The 15,358-nt window shown below is 36.0% G+C and overlaps 1 protein-coding gene across 1 annotated transcript in view; it reads left to right on the top strand.

The window, feature by feature from the left end:
• The window catches only part of LOC123516649, a 33,498-nt gene that overhangs the window by 5,153 nt on the left and 12,987 nt on the right, over nucleotides 1–15,358 (top strand). The window contains exons 3-6 of the mRNA XM_045276250.1: nucleotides 8,798–8,934; nucleotides 9,432–9,568; nucleotides 9,781–9,935; nucleotides 13,659–13,737. Of these exons, the coding sequence (XP_045132185.1) occupies nucleotides 8,798–8,934; nucleotides 9,432–9,568; nucleotides 9,781–9,935; nucleotides 13,659–13,737 (508 nt within the window). The remainder of the gene's footprint in view (nucleotides 1–8,797; nucleotides 8,935–9,431; nucleotides 9,569–9,780; nucleotides 9,936–13,658; nucleotides 13,738–15,358) is intronic.

Genomic DNA, 15,358 nt, shown 5'->3' with positions numbered 1-15,358 from the left:
ATATATATATATATATATATATATATATATATATATATATATATATATATATATATATATATATATATATATATATATATATATATATATATATATATATATATATATATATATATATATATATATATATATATATATATATATATATATATATATATATATATATATATATATATATATATATATATATATATATATATATATATATATATATATATATATATATATATATATATATATATATATATATATATATATATATATATATATATATATATATATATATATATATATATATATATATATATATATATATATATATATATATATATATATATATATATATATATATATATATATATATATATATATATATATATATATATATATATATATATATATATATATATATATATATATATATATATATATATATATATATATATATATATATATATATATATATATATATATATATATATATATATATATATATATATATATATATATATATATATATATATATATATATATATATATATATATATATATATATATATATATATATATATATATATATATATATATATATATATATATATATATATATATATATATATATATATATATATATATATATATATATATATATATATATATATATATATATATATATATATATATATATATATATATATATATATATATATATATATATATATATATATATATATATATATATATATATATATATATATATATATATATATATATATATATATATATATATATATATATATATATATATATATATATATATATATATATATATATATATATATATATATATATATATATATATATATATATATATATATATATATATATATATATATATATATATATATATATATATATATATATATATATATATATATATATATATATATATATATATATATATATATATATATATATATATATATATATATATATATATATATATATATATATATATATATATATATATATATATATATATATATATATATATATATATATATATATATATATATATATATATATTCGTATTATCGGATTTTGTACAGAAGACTGTACCGAAAGGCGCACTGTCGTGTGCCACCTATTATAAGGGTATTAATATTTATTTGGTTACAATATTTTCAATACTCTTAAGATAAATAAGATACAATATATCTTAAGATAAACTTAGTATGGTACATATGTTTATTTATTTTATATCTATACGTGCTACATTAAGACTATGGTCAGTATATAAATAGAGCACTATTCAGTTTTTCACCGCACTGCACTGAATGTCACGTCACAAAGAGTGTCATTGGGGTTGCCAATGTCTGTCTCCATTTATGGGCCATCAGTTTTACACTCTGAGTGTTCATCTGAACGTGAGTCACCACGGCTGTGAATAACTTCCACATCCTGGTGGCATGTCCTGCAAAGGTGCGTTGTTGATGACAGCAGTGGGAAGGGGTTACCTGTACGACGTCATCACCCTTGAGCACCGTTCTCGTGCTCCGTGTGGAGACTCTTAGAGGATGATGCAACCCTGCCAGATGTGGCACTTTTTGCACTTTTGCCTTATGGAACATTACGTTCGCCTCCAAGTCTCTGCGGTGTTCCAGTGAGTCGAGAGGATGCTCAGGCCCCATAAGGTGCGGCGATGGATGCTGTCCAACCTCTTTCTGTATGTGGCGCCACAGGACATCCAGGTGGGGCAATAACTGCCTTGTACAACAGTACTCTCCCCTTTCTGTCAAGGGAGCTGGCCAGCCTTCTCAGAGCGGTGATCCTGTGAGAGGCTTTCTTGAAAATGGTTTTGACATGGCTGTCAAACTTCGGCCCTCAGTCCACCTCCACTCTCAGTATCTTGACATCTTGTTGAAGTGGAAGCGCAGAGCTGCCAATAGACAACTTGCCTGCCATTGTTGCCATGGCGGCTGGTGACCGAGAGACCACCATTGCTTGTGTTTTCTCCGGGGCAATTGTCATCTGCGAGAGAGTATCCCACTCGTCTATCCTTTGTAGCTGTTAATTGATGTCCTCAGCAGCACGCCCATTGTCTTGGAAGGTATAGGAATAGGAGAGGGTGCTGTCGTCGGCATTGGCCGTGACTGCTGGCAGTAGCTGGAGAGGGTCATCCACATAAATATTTCACAGGAGTGGGCCAAGTATTGAGCCCTGTTGCATTGATGTCTCCACAGGCAAGGACTTAGATGTTTGACCGTTGACAACCAACTTGAGGCTTCTGTCCTGCAGGTAATTTCTCCAGGAGTCGTAACAGACTGCCCTGGATGCCTTTAGCACGGAGCTTTTCTAGTTAGCCTCTATGCCATACTTTATCAAATCTCCAAGGCAACCACGATAGTGTCCCTGCCGTCGTCGAGGGCGCCCTGCCAGTGCCTGGTGAGGAGCATCATCAGGTCTGAGGTTGACCTTCCAAGTCTGAACCCAAACTGTTGGTCTGAGAGGAGGAACTCTCTCTCTCTCTCTCTCTCTCTCTCTCTCTCTCTCTCTCTCTCTCTCTCTCTCTCTCTCTCTCTCTCTCTCTCTCTCTAAGTATATAAATAATATGGTGAGTATTATCTGTAAAATGAAATTTATGTTGTTCGCCGACGATACAACAATTTTTGTTCAGGGGAAAAATATTGAGGAAATAATGGTTACACTAGATAGTGAACTTATTAATTTTTCTAACTGGATAAAAAGCAATAAATTAACAATTAATGCTTCCAAAACTTTTTATATGGTTTCTTGTGGTACAAACATTTAATTTAGACCATATAAGTATTAAGCTGGCCAAGTAGAATAAGTCATATAATTTTTTTAGGTGTAACCATTGATGAAAAGTTGACATGGAAACAACATTTATTGGGCTTATGTACAAGACTGTCCCAAATCACAGGTGTTTTATATACGATAAGAAACTGTTTAGTTCCAGATTGTATCACAATGATTTACATATCAACAGTGTATCCACATTTATTACATTGTGCAGCTATTTGGGGTGGCGCTTTCAAAACATTTATTGATGACTTATTTATTGCACACAAGAAAATTACCTGAATCATAATCATGTACTTTAAATCAAGGTTTGCACTTACTAACCCTCTCTTTTGTGAATATAAACTTATGAAACTTCCTGATGGTATTCCACTTTAAACTTGTCTATTTGTATACACATCCTTACACTTTTTGCTTATGAACTAACATTAATACAAGAAGACCCATGGATGTAAAATTACTGCAATGTAGAACTGTACACGCCCAGCGAAGTGTGAGTGTGAGAGGCTCATGGAGCTGGAACAATCTCCATCTAGACATAAAGTCCATTAATTCTCTTAATTTATTCAAAACTAAAATCAAATCTTTCATATATATAAAATATGAACACTGATCGAGTTTACTATTTTGCTTTATGCATATGGAAGTGTGCAAGTGTGTATTACGTGTGTATCTTTGTGTTTGTTTGCCTTTCGGTATGTATATGTCTATATTTATATTTATATTATGTTTTTTTTGTGTGTTTGTATGCCTTTCGGTATGTATGTGTCTATGAATGTATTTATGTATTTATATATGTTTGTATGTTTGCCTATGTATGTGTATGTATACATATGTATGTGTATGTGTCTGCATGTATGTTTGTGTGCATGTGCATGTATGTATGTATGCATGTATATGTGTATGTGTATGGACATGTATGTGTGTATGTTTGCATGTATGTCTTTATATGCACATGCGTGTTTACAAACATACGTATATTTGATTAATAATTTAGTTTTATGTAAGTATTTAATTTATGAATGTATGGAAGTATGTATTCATGTACCTACCTATGTATGTATGTAGATAGGTAGATTTTTGTTTGTGTTATGTTTATGTTCATATATATATATATATATATATATATATATATATATATATATATATATATATATATATATATATATATATATATATATATATATATATATATATATATATATATATATATATATATATATATATATGGGGAACTATGTATGTAATTATATGTGGGTATGGGAACAATCAGAATTTTCAAATTTTCTTGGCTTGCGAAAACGTATGCTACGCTAACGATGTCGGACGATGTCTGAAGATGTCGAACTATGTCAGACGACGTCAAACGATGTCGATAAAGACACATTTGACAGAAGTTCGATGACGCCCTGTATTCGCTTGACGACGCAAGGGCAGGCCCAGAATGAGCCGCTGGAGGTATATATAGTAGGTGTCCAAAGCATTTTCCCATGTCACATTAGAACCAATGCTTACCTGTACTAACCTTTTAAGACCCCTTACCTTCCTGTATAGAAATAACCAAAATTCCTGATTAAAAAAGAAATACATGAGACAATCATCCACAAACAAACACAATTCAAACACAGACAAGATACGAACACTCATACTTGACATCACCCTCATGACAACACTCGTACATTATCACACACACACACACACACACACACACACACACACACACACACACATATGCTAGGCTGGATGACCCAAACCTAGTTTGGGTCATCCAGTTGGAGGTAGCTAGAGCTACCTCCAACATAAAATGATAAAAATAGCAACGTGAAATGCCCGCAAACTGTTATCTTTAACTTTATTTCTTTATTTCTAACTATTTCCTTCCACTGTAGCCACTCTTATACATAGCTTCACCTCAATTTTACTATTATCATTATATTCCCATGTCACATCACCCCACAGCATCGACATGAACACACCTCATCATGAGTCTCCTAAAGTACATCCTTGTCCTCGCTGACACGGAGCCGCATCTCGACGGGGATATCTGAGGATGGAGTCTACATACTTCATAAGGATGATCATGATAATATCACCGATAAAGCTCTCTGTCTCTCTCTCTCTCTCTCTCTCTCTGGTGGTGTATATCTTCACCACCTGCGAGTTTATTTATTTCGAGTACGTTAACGGAAGTCTCTCGCCACCTCCACCAACGCCGCCACTACCACCGCGCACACTCCTTACAGGAATACGCGGCTTGGCAACTTGAGGCAAACAGCTGTTCTCTCGTCCTGGTGTTGCTGTTGGTGCTGGTGCTGGTGCTGCTGGTCTTCCAGTTGCCCCTGCTAGCCTTCCTGTGGTACAGGGTATACATCCACCTTCGTGGGGGGTCTGAAGGTGGATGTTCACTCCTGGGTCTGGGACGAGGCTCCTCCATACTCATGTCCAATGGGCCTGCAATGTCCAGGAATGTCTCAAAGAGATCTTGCGACGACGATGGGACATCATACCCACGCATGCCCTTCCTCTGTCCCATCGTCTTCGGTGGATAAACTGGGGATAAATTTTTTTTCTAACCGACGACAACGTACGAGCTGTCACACTGGTCACGACTGTAGGAATATTACTTAGATAGTAAAGTAAAGTAGGAAAACATTTTAACACTATACTAATACATATTCTACACTTTCATACATCTGGCAGCCACACCTACCCACAATCCTCAGAAGGTTTGCACCCAGACCGAGAGGCGAGAGGACAGGCACAAGCGAGTTAGCCAGGATTGTTTTGTCACCTGTAGCCGGTTAAAGAACAATACACGTGTTGACTGTCTCCTAGACTTTACGTCAAGCCCTGTGATACTGACAGCTCCACTAACATACGCGGATTCTTATATAGGGCTCTGAGATCCCATCTGCATGGCCCAGAACATGGCGCAGTGAGTAGCCGGCATGTCATCAAGCTCAGTGTTTTGCCTCTCTTTTCGTCTTCGTCTGTCGTGTGTTACGTGCCCGTGGTATAGTGCAGTGCTACTGTGTTTCCTGTGCAGTGATTACAGTGTCTAATGCAGTGTGGTGGCGTTTTTTTTTTTTTTTTCCGGTGCCAGGAAGGGTTTCTGACGCTATCAGGAATACCATTGTCCCCCTTCCAACCGGGAGAAAACGGAGTTACTGCCATACGTACCACTACCTGCGAGACGTGTCGGGAGTCAGGACACTGCCAGGCAGGGTTCTCACAGAGTTGCCAACAGTGCTTCCATGAGTTGATGAAATCTTACCCTAGATTTTTGTCGATTTTACCCTAGATTCGAGTGTTTTACCCTAGATTGTCGAAGTAAAAAGTGTCACTTATTCGCAGGTAACATCGTTAAATGGGAGAGATTGTAGGCACCAATCGAGAAGTTAGCAACACCCTCCTTTTCCACCTCCTCTCAAATAACCACCAGTACCACCACAGTGGAACAGTGTAACATCATCACCCTCATCACCAGCATTATCATTATCAACGGCCTCATTATCATCCTCATCACTCAGCACACTCACCAACCGACATGTCAACACCCACCCGACATGCCACACACATACGAAGCTCGCCTCATCAGCACACACGCCACATACCACACAACTCCAGACAACACACACAGCTGCATGACCGTCATAACAATATATATAAAACAAATTATCTTATAGAATGGAAATGAAGTTATTCCTTATGATTATGGGAAGAGGCCACCTTCACGTAGATTCCAGCTGGTATACAGTTTTAAAATAGCACTACAGCCACTACTGCGGCTGTTCTGTGTGGACTCGTCCTCGCAAGTGACTGACTCTGTGTGTGAACTGTGATCTAACCGTCCGAAGGTCCAAAACGTGTACGCGTAGTAGACGGGTGAGTGGAGACTGGGGAGAAAGGGGATGGGGTGGGGGGGTGAAGGGATGATACAAGTCACGGGGATGATTGTGTACATGAATCGAACATGAAACAGAACCAGCCTGCCACCAAACTGGCTCCATTCCAAGCACACCTATCCATAGGACGGCAGATTACCCTAAAATTACCCTAGTTTATGCATTACCCTAAACACTACCCTAAGAAGGGTCCAATTACCCTAGTTTAGGGTATTTTACCCTAAAATGGAAGCCTTGGTTGCCAGGTCGCAGACTACGTTCCCGCCTAGTCCCACCCCAAAACCCGCCCAAAACCAGCCAAAATGAGCCCAATATGTACAGTACATATATTTTGGAAATTCCAGAATTGAATAAGGTCCTCATGTTTGAGAAAGGCATGGCATTTTTCTTATGTTTTTCTGTCTTACTATGATTGATCAAGTCAGTGTGATGGGCTCTTTTTGTACTTTCGCAAAATTTTCAAGCTGCATGGTACTCGTCAACCGGAACACTCAAAATCCATTTTTTTTTAGTCCATCTTCTTTCTCCCAATGTTTGCTATATTTCTTGCCGTACTTAGGCCACTTACTCATTGTCACTGAGTAAAGCGATCAGGCTGGCAGATTCTCACAACATCCGACTGTGGAAGACGAGAATAGACTGACTTGCTCAGTCCTGCTGGTACTGTGGTCTGTGAATGAATACACCCTCTAGATGCATTAGAGGTGGGTTTTGGGGATGGGTCAACGGTCAACCACAGCCTTAATGAGGTCGACACATGCCTTCCCTTCTTGACAATCCCCCTGGGGAGATCTGAGGTCGCACCTATCACCTGTGTAAACATCCCAGGGCAGGTGGTCTGGCGCCAGTTGAAATTGTCACCTGCCTTAGCTACCTGAGTTAGAATGCAAGAAGAAAACATATTACTATTTCTTATGGCATAACAAGCCCAAAAAACAGCCGGTCAGAGTGAAAGCAGCCCAAAAAACCGCCTACCCGCCTACACCAAAATTTTTCCGCCCGCGTCGTTGAAAAACCGCCCGATTGGGCGGGAAAACCGCGAACCTGGCAACCCAGGTCACCGTTCTCAGATTTACTCAGGTACTTAAAGAGACATGAGCCGTGACGTCACAAGTGATCTTGATCTTGATCTTGATGTTACAGGACAAAACACGTGGATATTTGAGTTATTATTGACGTATTTGTACATCATAAATAATGTTTGATGATAAATGGGCGAAGTATTAGTGACATGGGCATCTAAAATAGTGAAAGAAATGTTATATAATGTATATGCGAATACTGCGATGATAAATGTGGATATGGCACGTAGCCCCAGTGTTTATCGCCGTTTGTGCTAACGGTTTGAGTCTGGTATGTATGAGTATCGCAGCCACACCTGTGCTGATCATGCATCTAGAGCAAGGCTGGAAAGTGGAAACCGGATCGGGGAAATTCCACTACACTACACCGGGGGAGAGAGTGAAAAAAAAAAAAGTTGGCGTTAATTTTTGTTATGTGGCGCTTTTGAGTTTTGTTTTATTGTTGTTATTATTATTATTATTATTATTATTATTATTATTATTATTATTATTATTATTATTATTATTATTATTATTATTATGTAAAAGATTGGAATGCTTTGCATTCCAATCTTTTACATTGGTAAAACTGCCGCTTCCCCCTGGACAATACATGTACTCGTACATGCATCAGGTCTGGAATACTCTTTCAAAACTTGCTGTTGTGTATGGCAACTAAACCTTTGTCCGCCTACAAACAATCTTATCCAAAAAGTACAGCCTAATTTCAAACTGCAAAAAATTTTCCCCTTCAGTTATTCAGTACTGTCATTATTGAGGAAAAGCAGTTAGCCATCCCTTATATTACTCAAGTATCAGGTTCATAACTCACTATGCGTCAGGACCCCTACACATGTACATGTACGTCCCTTTATCTAGACGCAAAGCATGGCATCAATCCCTAGTTCCGAAAAACTCTGGGTCACCCATTCATGTTCGGAAGACTGCCAGTTACGTGGAAAACTAATATCCTCTTCCTCCACACCACGTCCTCCTTCCTACGACCAGGCTACGCCCACAGTGCTGACTGCGTATACGTGAGCGGGTCGGGGCGCCCATCGTACACGTTCATCATCCAACACAACCGGTGTGGTACGACCAACGGCGATCAGAACGTTCCAGACGCCTACACCCGCCAACCTCTGGTGAGAGAGAGAGAGAGAGAGAGAGATGTAGATGAAACTTCCTTTTGATGTTTGCTTTTTTGTTACTACTATTACTACTACTACTACTACTACTACTACTACTACTACTACTACTACTACTACTACTACTACTACTACTATTACTATCACTACTGCTACTACTACTCCTATTACTGCTACTGCTACTGCTGTTACTACTACAACTACTACTGCTACTACTACTACTACTACTACTACTACTACTACTACTACTACTACTACTACTACTACTACTGCCATTATTATTACTATTACTATAGGTACTACTACTGCCGCTGTTACTGCTGCTAAATTAGCCGTGCTACTACTACTAGGCTACTATTACTAGCATTATAGTGCTATCTTAATTCTCTCTCTCTCTCTCTCTCTCTCTCTCTCTCTCTCTCTCTCTCTCTCTCTCTCTCTCTCTCTCTTTCTCTCCTTCTTCACATCCTCAAGCTAACGTTCCCTCACGGCAGAAGTCGGTGACGCGGAACACTCTGACGGTGCAGTACAATCCGCTCATTGAAGAAGTGTGGGACGAGCACTTCAAGGTTACCTGCGAGTACGACTACGAATTTCGCAAGACGGTCACTTTCCCATTTATGGACGTGACGTAAGTGGTGTGTGTGTGTGTGTGTGTGTGTGTGTGTGTGTGTGTGTGAGCTCATTGATGGTTTTCGATAGACACTGAATCTCCATTAAAAAGAAAATAAATTCTTAAGATATTAGAGAGGCAAACTGATTATTTTTCCTAACATTGTGTGTGTGTGTGTGTGTGTGTGTGTGTGTGTGTGTGTGTGTGTGTGTGTGTGTGTGTGTTGGCAGAGTGAAGACCGGAGACCTGAGAGAGTTCACTCTGCGGGCCCCAGAGTGCAAGATGGAGATCCGTCAAGGCCTGCGAGCAGATGGGCCGCGTGTCGACGGTCCTGTGCGTGTCGGCGATCCGCTCACACTGGTCATCTATATGACTTCCCAGCATGGTGAGTCTTTGCAAAATCTGACTTTATGATTTTTAATAGATAATGGGACCTAGTTCTTAAAATAAGAAAAAAACAATAAACAACATGGAAACGAGTATATACTATTATACATTTGAAGCCTCCATTTTTGGAGAAGCATTTTGTTGCGATATATATATATATATATATATATATATATATATATATATATATATATATATATATATATATATATATATATATATATATATATAAGAAGCGTTCTGAGGCGTCTTCGCAATAAATAAATAAATAAATAAATAAATAAACAGATCTATCTGTCTATCTATCTATCTATCTACTATATATATATATATATATATATATATATATATATATATATATATATATATATATATATATATATATATATATATATATATATATATATATATATATATATATATATATATATATATATATATATATATATATATATATATATATATATATATATATATATATATATATATATATATATATATATATATATATATATATATATATATATAGAGAGAGAGAGAGAGAGAGAGAGAGAGAGAGAGAGAGAGAGAGAGAGAGAGAAATAAATAGATAGATAGATAGATAGATAGATTTCTTTATTTATTTATTGCGAAGACGCCTCAGAACGCCTAACTTCATAGCTATTTTAAGAAGACATCAGATGTGAAGATTATGAGTAACGGACATTCAGTCATTCAGTGTAGAAGAGGGAGACGGTTGATTGTCACTGAAGAAGAGTAGAAGTTGTCTGGAAGGGTATGTCAGGTTGATAGATGGAGGAATTGAGTTTTTGAGGCATTGACAACTATTAAATTTTCTCTGCTCAATCGGAAGTCTTAGAAAGATTAGAAGTCAGGCATTCCATGGCGTTCCTGTGTGATATGTTGACTTCCTGAAGGGTTAGTCGTCTCTGAAAGAACGTGGAAAGATGTAGGGTGGCATCTTCAGCGTAGGACTGGTTAGGGTAAGAAGTTTGATTAAGATCATTAATGAATAACAGAAAGAGAATGGGTGACAGGACAGAACCCTGAGGAACACCACTATTAATAAATTTAGAAAAAGAACAGTGGCTGTCTACCACAGCAGCAATAGAACGGCTGGAAAGGAAATTTGAGATAAAGTTGCAGAGAGAAGAATAGAAACCGTAGGAGGGCCGTTTTTGAAATCAAAGCTTTGTGCCAAACTCTATCAAAGGCTTTTGATATGTCTAATGCGACAGGAAAAGTTTCACCGAAATCTCTAAAAGAGGATGACCAAGACTCAGAAAGGAAAGCCAGAAGATCACCAGTAGAGTGACCTTGACGGAAGCCATACTGGCGATCAGAGGGAAGATTGCGAAGTGACAGGTTTAAGAATCTTCCTATTCAGGATGGATTGAAAAACTTTAGACAAGCATGAGATTAAAGCTATAGGACGGTAGTTCAAGGGATTAGAACGGTTATCCTTTTTAGGAACAGGCTGAATGTAGGCAAACTTCCAGCAAGAAGAAAAGGAAGAAATCGACAGACATAGTTGAAAGAGTATGGCCAGGCAAGGTGCAAGCACGGAAACACAGTTTTTGAGAAGAATAGGAGGGACCCCGTCAGATCCATGAGCCTTCCGAGGGTTTAGGCCAACGACGGCATGGAAAACATCATTACGAAGAATTTTGATTGAAGACATGAAATAGTCAGAGGGAGGGACAAGCCCAGAATCATCCAAGATGGAGTTGTTAGCAAAAGTTTGAGAAAGAGTTCAGCTTTAGAGACAGAAGAGATAGATAGCAGTGGTGCCATCAGGATGAAATAAAGGAAGGAAAGATGAAGAAGTAAAGTTTTTGGAGATGTTTTTGGCCAAATGCCAGAAGTCTCCAGGCGAGTTTGAGTTTGAAAAATTTTGACATTTTCTGATAATGAAGTTGAAGAACAGAGTCACTCTGTGTAAGAATGGAGCCTAATAAAGGAAATAAAGATAAAGAAAACAAAGACACCATAAGTATTGAAAATTTAAACAAAATATGTGGGATTGAGCGGAAAGCACACACACACACACACACACACACACAATATATATATATATATATATATATATATATATATATATATATATATATATATATATATATATATATATATATATGTGTGTGTGTGTGTGTGTGTGTGTGTGTGTGTGTGTGTGTGTGTGTGTTTTCCGCTTTCTATATTTTTTGTGTAAATTTTCAGTATTAATGGAGTCTGTTTTCTTTATCTTTATTTCCTTTATTAGGCTCCATTTGTTCACAGTGTGACGCTGTACAGAGCCACACAGTATAGCTTTACAAAATTACACAATATAGGCAGCTATTTTGTAAGAATATTACGAATGACAATAGTGTATAATAGAATAATAACTAGTATATGATTAAGTATATAATATGAAAGAAAATATAACAGTTGATAGGTATATATGTAAAGTACGTACATAAAAAGAAATTTACTAGGTACAATGATAGGTATAATATCAGTACATACAAAATGTATAAGCACATACATATGAAACATATACATATATAAAAAGTATACATAAAAATAGTAATAGTATAGATCATACCCGTCAGTAAACAGAAACCTTTCTTCTTAAAAGAAGTGATATGTGTACCATCCATAACATATGTAGGCAACCAATCATAAATTGTTGGAACACTCATCGAAAATGCCGTAAATCCAGTGTCTGTATTTCTCCTTGGCTCCATTAATCTTTGCTCCTCTGTTGCATGCCTAACGATAATTATTAAATTATAGCATCAACATGTCTCTGATATATTTCAGCTTACCAGTCCTTATTGCTTGAAATGTTAAGACACAAATTTTATTCATAATTCTGGAAGCTCAATTAGGAAGAGTAGGTATTCTATCAAAGGGGGATTTTTTTGTTAACCCAGCAGCCTTATTCATGATTAAATGCATCTTATTTAATTGATACTTTGGTAATTCATGGTAGGGAGTTACGATAATGTAATTGATTCAAAACCTGGTTTAGAATGAACTTCTCAAACAGTTCTCATCAAGAAACCTTTCTATAAAAGCAATGTTCCTTAAATTATATCCTGCCACTATCACAGTTTGATTTATTTGATCATTTAAGTTGAGTTGTTTATAAAAAATCACATCCAAATTCTTCACCTTATGAGACTTGGTTACCCTTATCTATAATGTTAAAGCTTTGTGGTATATCTTAGTTTCATAAATCACGTTTTCTTCCAATTACCAAACATTCAGTTCTTCCTTCATTTACATTTAGCTGTTTTCCGTCGATCATTTTTTTTTTTTTTCACATCGATCATAACTATTTATTACAACCTCAGTATCTTGCATGTTTGGAAAACACAAATAAAACTGAGCGTCATCAGCAAACAATCCATGTTCCCTAAACAAATGAGAAAGTTCCACGGAAATATGAATATACGTATATATATATATATATATATATATATATATATATATATATATATATATATATATATATATATATATATATATATATGTATGTGTGTGTGTGTGTGTGTGTGTGTGTGTGTGTGTGTGTGTGTGTGTGTGTGTGTGTGTGTGTGTGTGTGTGTGTGTGTGTGTGTGTGTGTGTACACTTTTGCATTATTAATCTCGTATGAATGTGTTACTCACCTTTTGTCTCCTGTGATCATTTCTTCATCTTCCTCGTTCTCCTCATGTGTCAGTTTTCCCGCAGAGAATTTCGACATGGTGGTGAGTGATTGCCACGCGCACAACGGCGGTGACAAGCGCATTCAACTGATTGACTCATTCGGGTAAGCTACTAACAGTGCATGATTGCAAAGATGCTTAAGGAGTCCGGTCTGCGATACGTAAGTGTGGTCTGGGGTAGGTGCATGGGAGCATTGAAATTCTTTATAGTGTTCGTTTTCATGTTGATGAGAGAGAGAGAGAGAGAGAGAGAGAGAAGGATGGCGTGAGGCAGGGTGATGACAATCCTAAATACGGTCTTTTTTATTGATTTTGTGAGCTTCACCTTGACATATAACGAGGAATAAATATCATCTTAAAGAAACATTTTACTGAGTATCAGAAAAAAATTTCATTCACTCTCTCTCTCTCTCTCTCTCTCTCTCTCTCTCTCTCTCTCTCTCTCTCTCTCTCTCTCTCTCTCTCTCTCTCTCTCTCTCTCTCTCTCCCCCTTCCCAACATAAGTTCGGGATTATGATTTCAGTATCAGTAGCACCAAGTATCATATATATATATATATATATATATATATATATATATATATATATATATATATATATATATATATATATATATATATATATATATATATATATATATATATATATATATATATATATATATATATATATATATATATATATATATATATATGATTATATACTCTCTCTCTCTCTCTCTCTCTCTCTCTCTCTCTCTCTATATATATATATATATATATATATATATATATATATATATATATATATATATATATATATATATATATATATATATATATTAACACAGGAGAGGCCAATGTTTTTGGTGTAAGTTGCCAATCGTAAGCTCCACCCACTGCCTTCACTTTTTTATTACAGCAGAAAGGCGCGCACAGCCTTCCTGTATTTAACCTTCTTAACTTGAGCATAGCCAGTGGCAACTCAACGGGTGGAAAAATGTGCTAGATACTTATACTCTCCATCCGACTCAGAGAGGCGAGTAAGCAATACAAATGTATGGCGCGAAAAGTCATGATTACTGGGACGATCACCATCTTACCAGACGTAGCGATACAATCGTTCATGAATGATCACATGAAAGTTAAAAGGCAAATGCCAATAGAAATTTTTTACAAACCATGATTAGAAATACAGATACAAATGGGATACTTTCATTCTTGATTTAAAAATACAAATACAAATACAAGTGCCTTTTTCCTCATTCCAAAAACACAGATAGCTACATACTTTTGAAATTATGTAAACATATAAACACAAGTACCTTTCTTCAGAAAAGTTTACATATCAATAATCAATATTATAGGTGGTGCATTTTATTGTGATTAATGCATGAAGATTTCTATGGAGAGTTTGCTCTGTCAACAGTGCAAAAATTGCCAGCTTTGCTAAATACTCAGGAGGTACTGACGATGCACAGCATCCTTGGCAAAGTACCTTAAGATTTTTTTGCTTTTTGTATCTCGCATGGGTTCAAGTCCTGGCCGTGCACTGTCCTTCGTGAGGAGGCCATCAAGGAGGTTAAATACCAATTCAACCTCCTTGGGAGGCACCGTCTAAGCCTTAAGTACTGGGAAATTATCACTTTCTTTTTTTTTTTCATTACTGGAGGAAAACCAAGAAAGAACTGATGGTTTGACTTACAGTATGTAAACAACTTTACAGTTTCCAAAATATATTATGTATT

Source organism: Portunus trituberculatus, chromosome 41 (genome assembly GCF_017591435.1).
Source record: "Portunus trituberculatus isolate SZX2019 chromosome 41, ASM1759143v1, whole genome shotgun sequence".
NCBI classification, from domain to species: Eukaryota; Metazoa; Arthropoda; class Malacostraca; order Decapoda; family Portunidae; genus Portunus; species Portunus trituberculatus.
The sequence above is the reverse complement of the archived record's forward strand: the minus strand, read 5'-3'. Positions and strand labels throughout refer to the sequence as shown.